This window comes from Xyrauchen texanus, chromosome 30 (assembly GCF_025860055.1).
Source record: "Xyrauchen texanus isolate HMW12.3.18 chromosome 30, RBS_HiC_50CHRs, whole genome shotgun sequence".
In the NCBI taxonomy this organism is placed as follows: Eukaryota; Metazoa; Chordata; class Actinopteri; order Cypriniformes; family Catostomidae; genus Xyrauchen; species Xyrauchen texanus.
Genome location: NC_068305.1, coordinates 35,420,054 through 35,439,035, shown reverse-complemented (window position 1 = coordinate 35,439,035; position 18,982 = coordinate 35,420,054). Strand labels below are relative to the sequence as shown.

Genomic DNA, 18,982 nt, shown 5'->3' with positions numbered 1-18,982 from the left:
GCTAACACCCTTGACATACTACGTGACACAGCCTACTATTTAAAGGTGCTGTCAGTAATTATTCATTCATTCTTTCTTTCTTTTTTAATGAAGTTACGTGCAAAATCACCTCTATTACCCTAATCTGCTCGTCAAACGAAAAGATATCCGCGGCCGCGGTCAGATCCCAATCAGAAGAAGACTTTCTGCCTGTCAATCTTTGAGCTGATCTGCCAATCCGTGGCTCAATGTGGACAGAGCTAGACACTAATTATCTTCAACGGGTGTCTTTTATGCTTTTTTCCTTTTCATTATTATTATTATTATTACGAATTTGCTAGGTAGCCTATAGCTGGACGCCGGAGATCTTCAATTTGACCTTATTCACGCTAGCGCCATATTGTGAGGGATAAACTCTCATTAATCTCTTCAAAGCTCCTATATCACATCTGATTTTCCACAACTCATGTTGTCTGGAGTTCATGTAGCTATAGCTACTGAATGTTCTTGGACAGATATTTTATCAATGTTTCGTCCGCGGAACGACCCCAAAAAAACCACTTTAAACTGCAGCACAGCCCATAGAAGGGACTGTACGTCTATCCTTCACTGCCTTATTGTCATTCCCATTAAAAATCAAAGATGGCGCTGCTGTGAATAAAGTCTGTGAGGGCGGAATCTCCAAAAGAGGGCGGGGTTACTCCAGAATAAAATTGCGCCAACTCCAAAATGGGACGTCATTTTCATACACAGTTAGGGGTGGTTAGGGGCTCTCTATATCTTTTGTTGGCGGTTTTGAGCTTAGTTTGTTAAATCAGTGATTTATTGATTCCCACATTAGGCTACACACATTTGTCGCCACCTAATGGCTGACAAGGTTTTACAGAAATGACTAGCCTACTGAATGCACCAGCAAATTAACCCGAACCAATCTTTTTGGTGAACGCATTCATAAGGCTTGAGTCAGTGGGATGAATCAAAATCCCTGTTATCTCGTAATCTACAAGGATTTTTTATCATAATTATTATTTTAGTTAGGTTTTATAAATGCACAGTAATGATGCCCTACAGCAAACACATTTCACTGGCTACATATAGCCTAGGCCTTATTCATGAATCGTGAAACATGAGCAGCGTGAGTAAATCTGTCGATAAACCGTTATTAAACGATTTCCTTTTTGAATTAAAAAACGATTTATACAGAAATCGGTTTCATGCAAGGTCTTAGCAAGGAAATAACTTTTGGGTGGGCCTCACATAGGCGGAAATCATCTGAGGATTGTCCCCCCCTTAAATATCATTAAAATATGTGTATTGTAAATAATATAATGATATATTCTTAAAATAATTGTTTAAGAAATAAAATAATACAAATGCAAACGGGGCAACAACAAAAAAAAACCTTGGTGTCCCCTTCAAAAATTGCTCTTGAGAATTGTTATGTTTATTGTCCCCCCCAACATTTTGATGAAATTTTCACCCCTGGGGCCTCAATAAAAATGGATGGGCCAAGTTTACGCACCAAGTTTTATAAAAATGTTTTACCATTTGTCCTTAACAACAGAGAAGTGGCACATCCAAACAGTCATTTCAGAAATCATATTTTTTTTTCCTTCTATTTTTTAAATATATATTTGAAGTCAAAGAATAATCTCTAATATTCTGGGTGGTCATACGTCCCAGCCCACCATGGCTACATTGGTTTCATGAATAAGACCCTATATCTTGTATTTTATATATGGTATATGACAATTACACTTTGATTTTGAAAGTGGAGTGGTGGTGGCGTAGTGGCTAAAGCACAGGGCTGTTAATCAGATGGTTGCTGGTTCTAACCCCATGGCTACCACCATTGTGTCCTTGAGCAAGGCACTTAACTCCAGGTTGTTCTGGGGGGATTGTCCCTGTAATAATTGCACTGTAAGTCGCTTTGGATAAAAGCGTCTGCCAAATGCATAAATGTAAATGTAAAAAAGAAAATATGACCCAGGAACTTCACTGAGATCACAATCTTTTTCTGCCCTCAAGCAAGACATTTTACTCCTGGCTTCCTCAGGGAGACCATCACTGTTGTTATACTGTTAGTCACTTGGATGAGAACTATCCACTATAGCAAAGAAGTTACAGTTGAATAAATTAGACTAAAATAAAAAGCTGATGTAATGTTGAGTAGCTCACATAAGTAGCTATAAATGTATAATAATAATTAAACTCAGATTTCTTGTCGAGCAAATACATATGTTGCATTGAAAACAATCTAAGTGTAATTATTTGAAAGATAAGAGTACAACACAAGAACATAGACCTACTTTTAAATGCACTTTTCTTAAAATAATCAGTCAAAGAGAAAGGACATATGCATTTTCTCTTATCTTATAAGCATTTAGAGAGTTTATGCATTTTTTTTTTTTTTGTTCATTGCCAATTCCATTATTTTCATGCTTAACTGTTATAAAACCACAGCAAAGAATGAAATACAAGTTAACAAGAATACACACACACACACACACACACACAAACACATTGATTCCATATGTTATACAGGTAACACAGTCACAATTTTACAACACTATGCACTGTTCTCTGCAATTTTATAAATGTGTACTTTGTCATATTTTTGTAATTGTGAGACAAACTGAGCATGACCCAGTTTTTTGCAAGTGCACTGAGCTAAGATCTGTTGAATTGGCCATTAAGATTCTGCTTGACGTATGGATGCGTGAAAATAATCTGCAATTAAAGTTTCAGCAGCCCTGCTGCCACAGAGAAAGCGCCAGACCCTCTCGCATACACACTCACTCTGGGCATGTCTAGAGGCCATGACAGATGTCGAAACAGTTTGAGAGAAAGTAGGCTCATTCTGCGCAGACTTTGATTTGAATTCAACATAATCACACATTAAAATTCTCTCAGAGCTCAAAATGAACACACAAAGCACACACCATTCTCACAAATATACATAAGCATCTGTCATTGGTAGCCTATGTTTTCAAAACACTGATAAAATACTTTTTACGAAAATAAAATTGTAAGAAAAAAAGTGTTTTTGTCATAGGTGTGCGTATTGTGCACTAAAAAGTAGAATGTGCACATCTATTACAAAACGACAGAAATCAGCTAGGCCCACTCAGGCACCCCTGTGGAGCCGGCCCTGCATCAAAAGTCCATTTATTATTGCACTGATTTGTTTGAGAAGTCTGGGTGAACTCACACATTCCAAATGTCGTTATACAAACTGGCCACAAGAGAGCGCTTGAGTAACACGATAAAGATCCATTGAGTTCACGTTAAAAACAGTCGTCAGAATGATGCCATGGACCAAATCCAGATGATTCAGAGCAGATTCTTTTGAATGAGATCATGTTACGATGTCCTGTATGAATGATAACTTTCACAAACACGCTTCTCATCATCAGATGTATAAATTCTTAGGGTTGGGTAGTTTTCACGAGATTTTCTTAATCGCTACGTACATTCAAAGTGGCCAGAAACCGGAGTTATCGCTAGAGGTTGTAGGCAAACTTTGGCGCCATTTTGATTTTACTTTTAAATGTAAGACAGCGATTAAACTTCTTTTTTAGTGGAAGTTTTTTTTTTTTTTTTAACAGCGTGCCTACATTGAGAAGTTTGCTAACTCTGACTAAACATTCCTTCCACCACATAAGGAACATCCTCAATTAAAACAAAAACAATTATAAATGAATGTAGGGTAACTTAAAGTTTTGCTTAAGACTAGTCTGTAGTAGGCTAATTATAATTTGCTTGATTTACAAACAACAGAAGTCTATGGGATGTTCTCTCTTTCAACAGCTAGAATTGACGGGTATACGTTTAAACCTCTTAAATCTGGTGAAATGTGTGGCATATCATTTATCTAATTGAATTTATTCCATTCATCCACTTATAGCTGACGCACAGGGACACAGCAAGGTCATCTGGAGCCCTGACATTGCTCTGGGCCCCTTTCCTATTAAAAAATACAGTTCAGAATTTGTTGTTGGGCCCCTAGAATCATTACCACCTTTCACCCAACTTGCTATGGCCCTGCTGCTGCTGTTAAGTAATAATTTACTCTCAGAATTGATTAGTTTCATTTAAACATACATTGTGTTAATTGTTTAGTAGTGAGCAGCCATGGCTTCCGTGTAGTATCGATGAGGACCTTTCATTTGAATTTTTATCTCATTAACTTGTAATTACTCTCTGCATAAACTAGGTTGAGTGGATGTTCTAGCATATTATTTTTATGTGGAACTTTATTGAGTTTCACACAGAAATTACAACTGCCCAAATGGAGAAAAACACACTTGTGATCAATACACGTGCTAATTGTGTGTAAAAGTTGTATGGGTTTTCTTGAGATGGTGATATTTGGATATTCGTTAAGTTTGACTAGCAGCAGCTGAATATTGAAATGTTCTTCCTACTGAGATCAGACAGCTGTTTCCTTAAAATTTGAATATGAATTTGAGTCGCATTTATCTTATGAAAAGCTTCACGTCGATATGTCTCTTATTGACTTTGCAAAATCCCTGCTGTTGCAACATCATGTTGTGCATTTAATGACCAGTGGGGCTTATTTATCCAACTTGAAGTTAAAAACAAACTTTACATTTTCTAAATATTTTTAACTGCATCTAAAATTCATCCCATATGCAAAAAAAAAAAAAAAAAAAACTGTATTTAGCCCAAAGAATCAAGATTAGTTTTATTGTGACTACAGTTCTGGAATTAAAACAGTTCAAGCTATGTGCAACAGAAGCAAGTAATTGTCGCGTATTAGATGTCTAGTGACGTCATTGGCTGTAGTGAAAGTCGTAGGTGCAGTCGCACGATATCATACGAATTAGCCAAATTTAGAAAAGTGGTACGAATCCTGCCGATTTCGCCATGAGAGTGTGTTGCAATGAGTCTACGGAAAACAAAGTAAAGCCAGCGCATGAGGTAGATTAAATGTTGAGTTTAAAGGTTTAATCTAAAACACCCGAATTAACAAATCAATTTCTTTAAACTCATTGAAAACGAATCTGCAAAAACAAGGTCATTTGACAGGTAGAATTTAGAGAATAGAAGCAGATCTGTGAGAATTATCGGCTGTAACAGGTTGTAAAAATAATGGATGTGACTGCAGTGTCAAATCAATAAATGTATCATTGCAAATGCATACAACACACCCCCACCTCCCCAACCCCCAATAATTCAAGCCCAGCAAGGTGAATTAATATAAGACTTTCAGCAATATGCTTTATTGAACAGCAGTAGTTTGCATGTTTTGTTATTTCATATACAGTATGTAGTTCAAAGCCTACAAGAAAAGATTGAATTTATATATTTATACATAACTTCTTTACAAATGCAGTCAAGATTTTGTGTTCTGGAACACTGGTGGGGAATGTCAGTTTTAGATGGTGTACAAAGTTCAACATGCACAATATACAGTAACTAACAGCAACGGGGAAAGTTGCTTGTAATAATTTACAGTTCCAAACAGACCCAAAATTAGGCCTTGCCAGAAATGGTATGTGAATCTTTTAATAAAAGATATTACCATTTTTAAAATCACTATTTAAACTAATTACATACAGACAAACCTTAAGCAAAATAACTTTTTCAATAAATTACAAAATAATGAAAATGATTTGTGTTTTGCCAAGTTTTGAATACTGAGAATGATGTGACTGATTTCTACATACATACAGACTCTCGTACAGGGAAAGCTGAGGTCATGGGAAGGTATGCCAGTTTTATAAATAAACAGATATGGAATAAAAAACCCTTTAACCCCGCCCATCGAAGCCAGGGCCTGCCCATCAGGGCTCCGATCAGGAAGTGGGAAAGTGGCCATTCCTGCCTCACGAGGAGAGTCAGAGTCATTCCGTTTTCTCAATTTTACCATCCTTCGTTGGTGCCTCAGTGGACTTGCGGAGCGTTTTGTCAGAGTTGGAGGTGATCTGGCTGGTGTCAGGCGTTCCTGTGCTCTTATTGGCCGAATGTTTCTCCAGGTAATTAAGCATTTCACTGAGAATCGTTTGAAAGGTGCTGAGTGCCGCGCAAATCGCTGGCGTACCAAATCCGTGCGTGATCAGACTAGAAGAGATGATTGAATATCATAATCAATAACCATACTTTTATTAGTATGTGTAATTTGGTTTAATCTAGGGGTTTCATTGTGTGTTTACCTGAAGTGCGTTAGATGTCTCTGAATGTCCAAGTCCAGAATAGGTGTTGGTCTAGAGGAGCCGAGAGGTGAACGATCCTGACTTAACAAATCCTGAAATTCTTTACAGATCTGCCTGAGGAGACACACGACCACACAAACCCCAAGTTACAAGGAGAAATCTCTCAAACACAGAGAAATGCTGCTGCCATGTTTTGTCCCATAATAAGCTAAAGTGGCAATCCTCATAAATAATGCACAAAGGAGATGTTAATGAGATCTCGGCAAATGTGACTTTTCATCCAATCCTCAAGAATAAAGACTCTTCCAATATTTAATTTCTTATAGGTGCATTATTGCATCTTTCTTTATAAGCTGATCTGTATTTTTGGGAGTTTGTATGCAGACAGACTGGACAAAAGACATCCATTTTGGGATTTCTTATTTTGTTATAGAGTTAATAACTCTATATGTTAAAGTACTTATTGGTCAGCTGTATTGTTCTTTAAATTTAACGAAAGATTTGTTTTCTTACTTGGTGGCCAGCACCATTTTCTTGCATGCGTTCTGTTCCTTTGGTTCCGTGTGCTGGCGGGCGAGATGCTCCCCGACTGCTTTGGTCGGAAACTCTGTCTCACAGGTGTAACCAAAGTCCCGAGCCAGGTGTAATGCTTCACCTGAACACACATAAACACAGAAAGATTGAAGGATGAGTTGTGCTGAATGAAACAGAGAAATATGAATCAGTCTGAGACTTTATTCACCTCAGACTTAACCATCTATTTCAAACCTCATATTTGTTCTCAGACTCTGATTTCCACTCAGCAAAGTTTCTGCCTGCAGAAAACCCTCTAAATATGTGAAGTTATGGAGTAGTAGAGATAATGAGTGATCTTGTTTTTTTATGTATAGACTAAAACATATTTCAAACGTTCTATGTAATGAGAGACAAGCTGTCTGTCTCAAAACAAATATGAATAAACAAAATGCATCAATATTAGGCATTTCTGATGAACTTTTCTCAGATTTTAAAGCAAAGGACCTGTTGTAAAACTGGTATTATTAAGGAAAATGGCTGAAAATGTGAGTGGACAGTTAAACTCAGATGTAAAAACAATATCAAGTAGGGTAAAAACATTTATGGGGACTCGGGGCAAAAAAACAAAAGTGACAAAAATGCCCCAAAAAAGTCCAATAGACCTTTTTCACCATCCGGGTTTTGGAACGCAGAAGTAAAAGATTGCAGGGTAAACTTTGACAGCGTTAAATGGGAGACTGCAGCAAATATTATTTTAACCTACCCATTTGCTCCAACAGCAAATGAAAAAATCCACTATTACTTTTCAATGACTTTCCAGAAGAGGAAAAAAAAATAGAGAGCTGTGGATTAAGACAGTAAAATGGGAGATGATGCCACATTTTTTTTGTCATTCTCTCAGCAGCTGTATAAGACACCTGTAGCTGTGGTAATTCATTTTTTAAAACTAATTCCAGGGCAATATAACAAAGTATAATAGTATAACAGTCTGTGAAAACTGTCTATTCCACAATTTACAACTGATCCAGTATTTCAAAAGCACTCAGTAAAGCTCAAATGATTCCATACCTTCTACTAAAGAGGTCAACAATGTGACGTTCGCTGCTTTCCTTCGGCCTGCTGGGAGATTGAGTCCCAACCTGTCCAGTTTCTCCCTGAGGCAGCGACCGCCGTTCTTTGACTTAGCCCTGAACCACACAGATGGAGAAAAAACATCAACATCATGCTCGCAAATATACAACTGATCAGTCACGTTCTAGTTACACTGTTAGTAACCGCATATCCTTCACGTCTGGTACAATGTAAAGTCTTTTGGAAAAAGTGAAGCTAAAGTCTAAATATTCTAATACTCGTCCTGCATTTTCTTTGAAAAGCATCAATTTTGCAACATTTACGCCTTTCATCCACACTAGAACGGCGTATTCCTCCCTGGAAAACGCAAACCAACTTTGGAAAATTATGATGTTAGGAAACTGAAAACAGAGGATTTGAAGTTAAACCGATTAAACCGGATGTGGCCTAAATGAACACATGAGAACTGTTGCGCTGTGACGACTAAACTGAGTCCTCACATTTTTTTAAATGAGCTTTATTAAATAATAAAACTATTTAAGACCAAACAACATCACACTCCAACCCATTTCACCTCATTTTGGGAATATACATATATATATTTTTAAAACACTACAAATAAGTAATCATTTTTGGAGTGGTGGTGGCGTAGTGGGCTAAAGCACATAAATGGTAATCAGAAGGTTGCTGGTTCAATCGCCACAGCCACCACCATTGTGTCCTTGAGCAAGGCACTTAACTCCAGGTTGCTCCGGGGAGATTGTCCCTGTAATAAGTGCACTGTAAGTCACTTTGGATAAAAGCGTCTGCCAAATGCGTAAATGTAAATAATGAGCACAGGCTATTATATCTCAAATCACGTGTAAATCATGCATGCTCTTCAGGACTCGTACATCGGTCCTTTGTCTGTGCTTCATCAGTTGAGCTACTTGCAATTGTAAATGCTATCAATGATCGTAACCGACTACGGTTACGCAATGCAAACATTAAAATGCATAATGCTCTATAGTAAAATTGTTTATATGTCATAAGATAGCATTGTGTGATGAACAAAGTGAAAAGTGAGTGTTTATGAACTGATAATCTGCCGTTTTACTCGTGATTTGAGTGAAAGGGGATAAAAGTCGTTGTTATAGCACCTCTCATTCCACCACGAAATTGCCGTGTTACGTAGAACAGGCCACATAAAAATCATTTATGCAAACATTTACTTATTGTTACATGATTCTATGACCAGGTTGTGAATACAATTAGGTGAGAATTAGGTCGTCTGAGACATTAAAAAGGCAACTTAACAAACCAATCACATTTAACAACATCCTCTCTCACACAATCTCCTCTCTTGATTTCATTCTAGCTAGGAAAAATATGTGTGTGTGTGTGTCTTCTCATCACTGGCCTCATTTCTGCTCTTCAGTCTGTGTCCTTCATCAATAATGGAACCTCAGCTCCACTGTTCTCATTCTCCCTCCCTCCATCTCTCTCTCATCCATCCACATTCCCTTCTTTATATCTGGATTAAGTGTCCAGGACTCCATGTCCTGTCTCTTTTCCCTCTTTTCTGGTGCTTTCAGGTGTCATTTTGTTTTATCAATGAACTCAGTTGACAGCTAAAATCATTTTAGCCGAAATTTCCATTGCAGTCAGAACCACTTCACCGCTTCCAATGTCTCTAATGATTCTTGTTTGTGTTAATACCTGCTCCTGCTATTAGTTGGCTACTCTTGGAATTTAAGAACATCTGGAGGGGGCAGAGAACAGATATGGAGATCTTTGTTTAATTTGGAGCCTAAATGTGGGCCAACAAACACTAACTTTGGCTCTAAGCTTCTGTTATTCTCGTGTGATGCTTCCAAATAATAAAGCAATGAGTCACAAAATTCCAAACTCCGTCAATGTGCATCATTTTACAATGACTGAGCTTCAGTGTATGCCAAAAGTGCACCCCTTACCTTCTTAATATCCCACCCAGTAGTGAGGCATTGAGACATTCTGGAGGAGAAAGGCGCCGTTTGACTTCAGCGATTGTGACTTTGTACTTTGAGGTAGAACTGAGTAGAGAAAGTCTTCCTGGTACAGAGCAGAACAGGTCTGTAGGATTCACTACACACATGCCACCTGTACACAACAACAAAAACACAGCACATGAAACCTTTGGATATGACCAGTTGTGGTGTTTGCCTTTTCAGTTTGTTAGAGAAAGCCAGGGTTAGGTGCAAGGTTTAGAAATTGGAGAAAGTCGATCTTAGTCGGCTTACAACATTTTTTTGGAGGGTTTAATGGCAAAAATGTATTATTTGAGCTGTAAAGTTGTTTTAATTGTTGTTTTTACATTTTATTACACTAAAATCATGTTGCATATTGTTTACATCTTGTGGCTTTACATTTGAAACAGTAAGTATTTTAACATTTACAGACTGGCCCCCATTCAGATCCATTATAAGTGCCTCACTGGAACCCAGATTGTTGCCAATTTTTTTCGTTTGAGAATATATATATTTTTTCTTTATTATTTGGTAATCAACATAATGTCACAAATGCTGTGGATTGAGCTGAACTTGTATTGAACCCGGAATATTCTGTTCTGCCTTGGGTGTGTGGCACACATTAAAGCTATAGGATAGGACACTGCAGGGGCAGCAGTTTAAATAGTTGTATAATTATGTTTTATAAAGGACTAACTTGTGTTTGCACATCTCATTTCATATGACATCTGTGCATTAATGTAGCTTTGTATGTCAAATCCATATTGTTAGATTAATTTATGTATTAAAGATCTACAAAATGCATGTTCAAACTGCCATGGAATTAATGGGTCGGCTACTTTATTTAACCATGCGTGTGTGTGCTTGTGTGTGAAAGTGAATGTGAGTATGCGAATGTGTGTGTTCCTGAAGGAGTCTTCCGGCTAGTGGGCCGCTAACCTGCTTCTCATCAGTCACCCTAAAGCACTCTGACAAACCCAAGATCTATGCTAGCATGCAAGTTCACTTCACATTAATTCCACCCAAAAATGTTTTGATTCAAAGTAGTTTGTATTTTATGTTGCCAAGGGCAATTGAAAAAGAGCTATTGCCGGTAGTCTGGTCGCGCGCGCCGGGCCCAGAGGCGATAGCGGGTATTTAAGCGCGAGGGAGAGTAGCCCGAGGCAGCGCGCGAGCGATCACAAAGCGAATCAAGCGCTTTTTGCAAGTTTGCCACGAAAATTAAAGGGGGAAAAAAAGACATAGGCCAAATGTCATTCTGTTTCTATTTCAACTGTAGTGGGTGTGGCTGTGTGTGTTTACGGCGCGCGCATCACCCAGTAAAAACACACGCAAGCGCGAGATGCAATAACACATACAGTGAGTCTACACAGCGCGCGCGCGCGTGCATGTGTGTGTAAAGGCGGGGTGAAGCTTGATCAAATTCCTGAAAGCTAAAAGGGATAATCATGATTAAAACACAGGCGACTTTTCTAAGTGGGATCCTCGTTTCTTGAGTGATTTCTTTTGAAAAATGTTATTTGAATATTCAACGAAGCCAAAGCTCTGCAGTCAGTATGAACAACATTAATATGATCTCCACTGAATTTGGAGCCGCGAGGCATTAACATATCAAAGCGTGCGCCCGAGGCGCGAGAAGCTATCGATACAGGAGCGCGAGGTAAAGCAATGATTATTGGTTGTGATGGTTGGAGCGGCGGAGCTCGCGGCAAAATCCTGCACACCATTAACTGGAAGTGATGGCGAGCCCAACACCTAGACAGAGTTTATTAAAAATTAAGCGCCCAAGACACCGTTCGCTTTATGGCAAACTCCACATGTGTGTCGATCCGCTTCTGCTTTGAAGAGACAGACAAAGATGAGACTGATGTTATATAAATACTAAGAAACATGTGTGGCAAGTCATGCTCGTAAAATGCGTTATTTTACTAAATGCATCGAAATTCTTCTGAAATATTAAACGTCTCAGTGGAAAATTACCTGAGAAACGCGTGTTTTATCAGGCGTTAAACTTGTGAAAATAGTTATTGAATTATGCGTTCTCAGACTAATTAATTAATCCAACTGGAACGACATGGTAAAGATAGGCCAAACATCATTTAAATAAAAGAACAAGACCGTGAAAATAAAGAACACGACCATTCACACAACAACAACAACAACAACGACAGTAAAACGAAATTACATGCAATTTGCGTTAATAAAATCTAAATGATTTAAAATGAATACTAGTAGGCCTATGTAATAAAATGCGAATTGAAGAAAATGATCGAATACCAAAAAAATAATTAAATAAAACAATAACCAAAAAAAGGGTTTATTTCGGTATTTGCTATAAACACATTGTTGATGTAATCCGTATACAAATTAATTGCTGATAATGAAATATTTATTTTTTATTTGTTCTATTTGATTCTTTATTTTCTTTCTGTAACAATCATAAATAATAGTACAGTAACAGGAATTAATGTATTAGGCTTGTTGATTGAACATTCGCATTATTCATTTTGAGCGCTACAATTGCAATAAATAAATAAATAACAAATAAATAATTTTTAGATATATTTATTTATGAATGATATATTGTTTCTCAATTTTCATTGGATTCTTTCTATTGTTGTTAGGTAGAAAATGCTCAAGTTAGATAAATAAATTAACAATTATTTGTAATTGTTTTCAAATATCAGGTATAAGGTCATTGGAAAGCTGTTGCCGATTTACTAATTTAACTAATAGGGGCCTAAGTTAATAAACTAGTTAATTTTTTTAACTTTGTATTTATTTACACAATAGTCCAAAAACCACAGTCAATGGGGAAAATAATTAGAATAGAAAAGACAAAAACAATTATGAGGATGTGTTTCTCTTGTTCTCTGTTTGTATGTGTGTGTACATGAATGTGTTGTGACCTTACCTCTCCGGATCACTCCGCCTTGGCCATTTAACACGAGCCCGCATTGCGCCTCTACAGATCCCTCACACACACACACACACACACACACACACACACACACACACACACACACACACACACACACACAAACTTCATAATCAATAATGCATCTTATACATAATTATCGGTTTTGTATTTGACGAGGCATGTAGGCCCACGACACATTAAACAGATCACGTGCCTTGATTACAGGTAATTATTGAAGTCAGTTGCTGAGGTAAAAGAACCTGTTACATTATGATGTCAAACCAACAGATTATTTTACTCTCGCTTATCAGTGATGTCATCAGTCAAAAGAACACTGAATTGTATCAAAAGAAAATATTTAATCCGTCTCACGAGCCACGACCAGTCTGGAGGCCAAGTCAGACACACAACACACACACATTCACATACACAAACACTGAGGCACACACAAAGAGCACATGATTCACCCACACACGCTCACATCCACATTGACACCATACTGGAGTGCTCTTGTGACCCTTTAACAAACTCCTGCTCTATTTTTTTCTTTTTCACGCAGTTAAAGTGATTATAAAATCAATATACAAACCCGTCGGATCAGGCATAAATTACGCGTGTGTGTGTGTTAAAGGTGCGGCAGCTTCCATTGTTCTGCGTGCCAAATCTGTTTAGCGGCTCAAAGATGCGCTTGTGCGCACGAGACTGCACGCATCTGTTCCGCGGCCTTCACCGAGCGCACGGTTTCATTCAGCACCAAAGAAAGGTCCAAAACCTTTTCACGGGACGTATGCTTCTTTCTGTTGTTTTTTCACCCTTCTTCTCCTTCTGTGAGCCTTTATGTGAGCGCGTGCAGGCTATTCCTGAACACGCGACAGCAATACCAACATTTCTGTTTTAACTCAATGTTTACACCTTAACTCATGACAATTGATAAAAAAGGTAATTTGTTTAGTGTAACCTAATATTGCATCAGTGAGAAGACAGAATGAACGCAGTTCTGCACACAGAATGAGTTTTTTTTTTTTAACAAACTAGAAGGTTAGAATTAAAAACAGAATAAAACATAATAATAAAAATAAAGGCTATTTCGTGAACGTTGGTTTTTGGCCACACTGTCTAAATACAACCTGCAAAAACGTGTGGGCAATCTAAAATAACATGCAACAATATTTTTTTCCTATTATTAGTCAACGAAATAAAAAGAGGGATATACATTATTATAGCTCATTCGTTTTGTATTGCGTTCTCTACTTTTGCATGATCGTTTCTATTAATGATGTAAATTATATTTTTGTATATTTTGTCATTTTTAAAAATCAACAACTTGCTATAACAATCAGAATTCCATTTGCATTCAATTAAATACAATTCTAAAATACAATTCTAAAATATAATTTAACAGTAAATTGGCTACACTTACTCTGAAATAAATTTGTATTTTATTTCATCCATAAAAATTTTTTTGCATCGCACCGTATTTTTTATTTGTATTTTTTTTAGAGGAATGGATAATTATTAAAATTGTCACCTTAACATATTTTTGACACAGCAGTTAAACTTGAGCTGTTTCAGATGTCTGTGCATAAATAACCAGTTGATTGACATTAAGTCCTAAATTGGATAAACTACGGTGCTCTACTGCCGAGGATTTTCCTTTTGTTCGCACTTTTTCAAGCCGTTAATCCGCCTTTTAACAGAGGAAAAAGAAACGGCGGCTTTACAGCAGCAAGGCCCGACATACGCGCACTTGCATTCCAACCTCTCAATATTCACTATATTAAACACGTAAAATATGCCAGTTAAATCAGCTTAAATGTGCTTCTTCCAAACGTTTAAAAATATGGGTTTAAAAAATATTTCACATGCATACGTCACCATTTTAACGCATAATAAGCCTGTTATCGTTCGCATTGTTCAAAATAACTACGCGATCCCTGTGTGTATAATTGCTTTTATTCTGTTTAATTATTTCGAACTACTTCTCCTGTCCAGACATGTGCTGTGGTACATCGAAAAGACCGAAAACAAAGCGATCGCTCGGCCTCGAATTTTGTTCTCCAGAAGTTCAAGCCCTCGGGCAATAATTGTGAAAGTGACTGTAGGCGTCAAGCACTCTGCATGTGAAAAGATGAGTGTGTATGTTGTGCTTTAACGGTATAATGCCGGTGATGTGTACCTGTAGGTCATCGGCCCCCGGTGGCGGCAGCCCCAGACCCGCCCCGGGCAGCAGTCTTTGCTCGGGATGCATGCCGTACTGAGAGCCGTGGCTCATGATTGACAGGTCATGCCTGCGGTACGCGTCCAGGCAGCCCAGTTCCCGTCGCTGTTCGTCCAGACACGAGGACTTGAGCGCCCGGGCGTTGTGAAGGTTGATGAAGTCTGCCGGTTCGCCGTGATGGAGCTGCTGGTAATACTGCTGTGAGTGATGGAGAGAGTTTAACGAGTACGCGTCCGGGTTCACGGCCGGGTGGCTGTGCTGGAACTCATAGTGGAAGGACTGGTGGTGTAATGGCGTGTACTGGTGGTTCGTGGGAAAATACGGGGAGGCAAAATCGGTTCCGGTAGCTGGGTATGTAAGCGGAGACGACGACGAGTAAGCGACAGACGAGTTGGCCACAGATTCCAAGCATCCGAGTTGCATCAAACGGTAGCTGTTTGATCCGTCGTGACGTATCTGTGCGGGGAAAAAAGAGAAAAATATGAGGGATGTCATTTATACACGCTCGCAGCGATCCGCGCGCATTTCTCACGCGGCGGAAACTCAAACCTTCCCCAAACACACAAACACACACAACAGCTCAAAGTGTCTTTAGAAAAGTACCTGACGGCGATGTCATCTCTCCATGCCTGGGAGGGAGTGCGTGAAACACACTGCAAACTGCTTCACGAGCTCACAGTGGGTTTTTTCCTTCCTCACTTGTCTATCATTTGCCATGGAGTTTGTTATTTTACTATATTGTTAATACATCTGTGCAAAACTATTGCAAGCATTTTGTCCCAACAATCTGCGCTAGTTTTACTGCAGGTAAGACACACGAGTCTACCAAAATAATTATCATTTCAATAGTAAATAAATAAAATAAGCAAATGGATCACAGTGGAGACTTTGACCTGAACGACCGAAAGCAATTTTTCCACAAAAACCAAACAGTAAAATGTTTTTTTTTTTTTTTTTTTTTTTCCAGAACTGAACAGACGAATCCAACATGCTATTTATCCTCGTCTTGCAGTAAACTCCCCTTAGAAATCATAAACTCCATTCTGCTGTGCAAAATGAGCATCATCTCCCCCTATGTGATGCTACGCTAAATTAAATTAAAATATGGTTTCTGTGAGGTGATAAGAAATACATTTAAAATACCTCCGCATCGTGCACCAGTCCCGGAAATGTGGTTGACATTCTCGCGATCCAATAACCCGATTTCCTCGCGCTGGCGAACGACTGAAAGCAAAAATTCCCAAAATAGCGCGTGAAAATGAACTGTCGCCTCGCGCAGTCGGTAAAAGCGGCTGAAATGCCTCCCCTCTGCACAAAGCGCTCCCTGGCTCGGATTTTGTACTTGCTGGGTATTTCTCCGGCTGATGTCGTAGGTCCCTTGGTAATATAGAAGTTTTGAAAATTAAGCATCAGCATTGAGGAAAGGGAGGACAATAGAGAGAGCAGCCTCATCCCTGGAGACACGGAATAAATATTGTATCTTCGCCTAATAAGGAACCAAGTGCGCTTTCAACATTTTTGATGATTTTTGTGGACATTTCTTTAAGGTCGATTGTGTTTTCTTTAGCATGCCAGTTTTATTTGTCTCTGTTTTCATCGCGGCTTTACCATTTACATGTTTTTTGGGAATTTTGGGGGATTTTTATTTTTCAACAACACGTAAGTTTAACTCATTTATATTGTGTTATTGTAATTTCGCTCAATGAAACATTCTGTTCTATTATTTGCCTTGTTTACAGTGTGGTCTTAATCTATTTTACCAACATTATATTTTATTTATTTGTTTGTTTGAATGAGAGACGAGTTGCATGAAACCAAATACCAAAAAATGAACTCCGTTAGAACGAATATTTCCCTTTATGTTCTTATTTATTATCACAACGGGCTATTTTCACCTCTTAATCGAAGATTAAGTAAATCATTCGTTTTAAAACAGAAGGTTTCTCAAAAACATTTCAAATAAAAAAATAAAATAAAAATAAAAATAATTGAATGTACGAATTATTTAAAGACTGTTTTAATATTGTGGAAATAAATAGCTAATTTCTTACCAATTACCGTCTGTTACATTAAATAAACAAAATCTGTCTTAACCCAGTAGGCTATTTTAAAAATAATTTAGTAATGACTTTTGACCACTTCTGTGCTGTGCGGTCACTTTTCATTCATGCTAATTCCTACAGCCAGTCCAATTAACGTTTATTATAAGTTTATCGTTAAGTTTATCGTTTATCGTAAAGAGTTTTGTGCCTGTTTAGGATGATGAGTGAGGAGCGCGTGGGGGGTCATGCCTCAAATCCACACAGGTGCATGAAAAGAAAAGGACATCCATTTAACATATAGCCTACACATATCTGTATATTTGACAAGTTCTCAAATATGCACATATCTACCAGAAAAATGATCACAGTTGTGTGATTTTCTCTCTCTTTCCAGGAAAATAAAACAGAAGTTAAACAAACAGTTTATGAGGAAGACTTTGAACTCGTGTGCTTATGTGTGCGCGCGCGCGCGCGTTTTCCTATGTTCTCAATTATTCTGAATGTCTCCTCCCTCCCCATCAGCACAATGCTCGAGCCTTAAGGTATTGAGTCTGAGAGGTTTGGCAGTTTTTAAGTGTTTAAAAGCTGATGCACCCCTTATTTAACCCAAATTACCGCGGGCTCGCGCCCTCGTGCATGAGAAGGGCGGACGGAGACGCCTTGAGCGTTTGGTGTCTCGCGCAAAGGGAGGATCCTCACACACATATCTACTGACGTATTCCACTTCATAAATGTTGCACTCGGAAAATAACGTGAGAGAACGGAAGCCTTGTTTTATTTTCATTTAATGGGCAACCTCACACGACTGGCCTATTATTTGAAGATTTTTTATATTTGCAACCAAAAAAATAAATCCATTTAAAAAGAATAAAAAAATGAAATATGACCGAAAGTGCATCAGGCTATAATTACCAATACTTTCATAGCGATCTTTAACAGTTAACTATGCAAATGATTCATAATCTGAATGCTGAATATCGAATGGGATCAAATGAGCAGGCTGTTGTTGTATAAATTGACTTTAAAGGCCAAATGCATCACACAGCAGGAGGTTCTTATGAAATAGCACGGTCTGGTTTAAGAAATATACAAGGCCTCCAGGCAGACTGTAAATTACACGATGTGAGCGCGAGAGAACCCGTCCTCTCACGTGAGGGATTAGAAGCTTTCGCTTGTGTAGTCTGCGAGAGCTCGCGGGATTGAGCGAGGCACCAGTTGCACGGTCGACGCTCTTAATAGGGCTTAACGCTCACAGCAGCGGACGCACATATGCACGCTGTACCGGTCAGGGCTCGAGTCCATCTGTTCGGTCTGGATGCTCCTCGAGATGATTCCGCAACATAAATCCGCCACCAATCCATAGAAAATGATAAATAAAAATAACAGATGTAAAATGAAACTTTAGAGGAGGTGTTTAGTTTGGCCCAGAGTTGCCTTTAATTGATTTAACATTGGATTAAAAGCGTCGCAAACAGTGACTGGCAGCCAGATCATCAAAACAGTCATTTGGATTAGGAACAATAAAAACCGCAAAAATGAAGAAGAAGAAGAACAAATTCTGGTAACTCTAAATAGCCTAATAATAATAATAATAATAATAATAATAATAATAATTAAAGATAAAACCAATGACTCATTTTGTACCCTCGATAAGACGATATTTTACGAACGTCACTCAAAAATGTAAATAGGCCTATTCAAGTTACGTTTATACCTTTAAAAAGTTTAGTCATTTAAAACCTTGGTATAGTCATAATATGAAATTGTAGGCTAGGCTATTAATATATCTCTGCGTACATATTTCGTTAGTTCAAGTAGTTAATTTGTCCATTTATAGTAGCCTATAAAGAGCCTATAATTAGATATGAAGGTCTTAAAACATGAAAATAATTAGTAGCCTACTACTGGTAAGGAGCTAACATAGGAAATGATCAATTATTTCACACAGTCCTTCAAAAGTCATATTTGGAAATGATCAATTATTTCACACAGTCCTTCAAAAGTCATATTTACCAACATTTGTTTATTAGTCTCCATTTTATTTGAATTAAAAAACCGGATGTAGGCCTATT

At 38.0% G+C, this 18,982-nt stretch overlaps 1 protein-coding gene across 1 annotated transcript; it reads right to left on the bottom strand.

The window, feature by feature from the left end:
• Positions 1–5,514: 5,514 nt before the first annotated feature.
• Positions 5,515–16,131, bottom strand: LOC127623834 (transcription factor AP-2-delta-like). The gene is made up of 8 exons (XM_052098386.1): positions 16,012–16,131; positions 14,827–15,324; positions 12,645–12,705; positions 9,698–9,863; positions 7,743–7,861; positions 6,672–6,813; positions 6,159–6,272; positions 5,515–6,066 (listed from the first exon to the last, which is right to left on the bottom strand). The coding sequence occupies exons 1-8, from the start codon at positions 16,048–16,050 to the stop codon at positions 5,850–5,852; spliced, it is 1,356 nt and encodes a 451-aa protein (XP_051954346.1). The 5' UTR covers positions 16,051–16,131; the 3' UTR covers positions 5,515–5,849.
• Between the last annotated feature and the right edge of the window lie 2,851 nt (positions 16,132–18,982).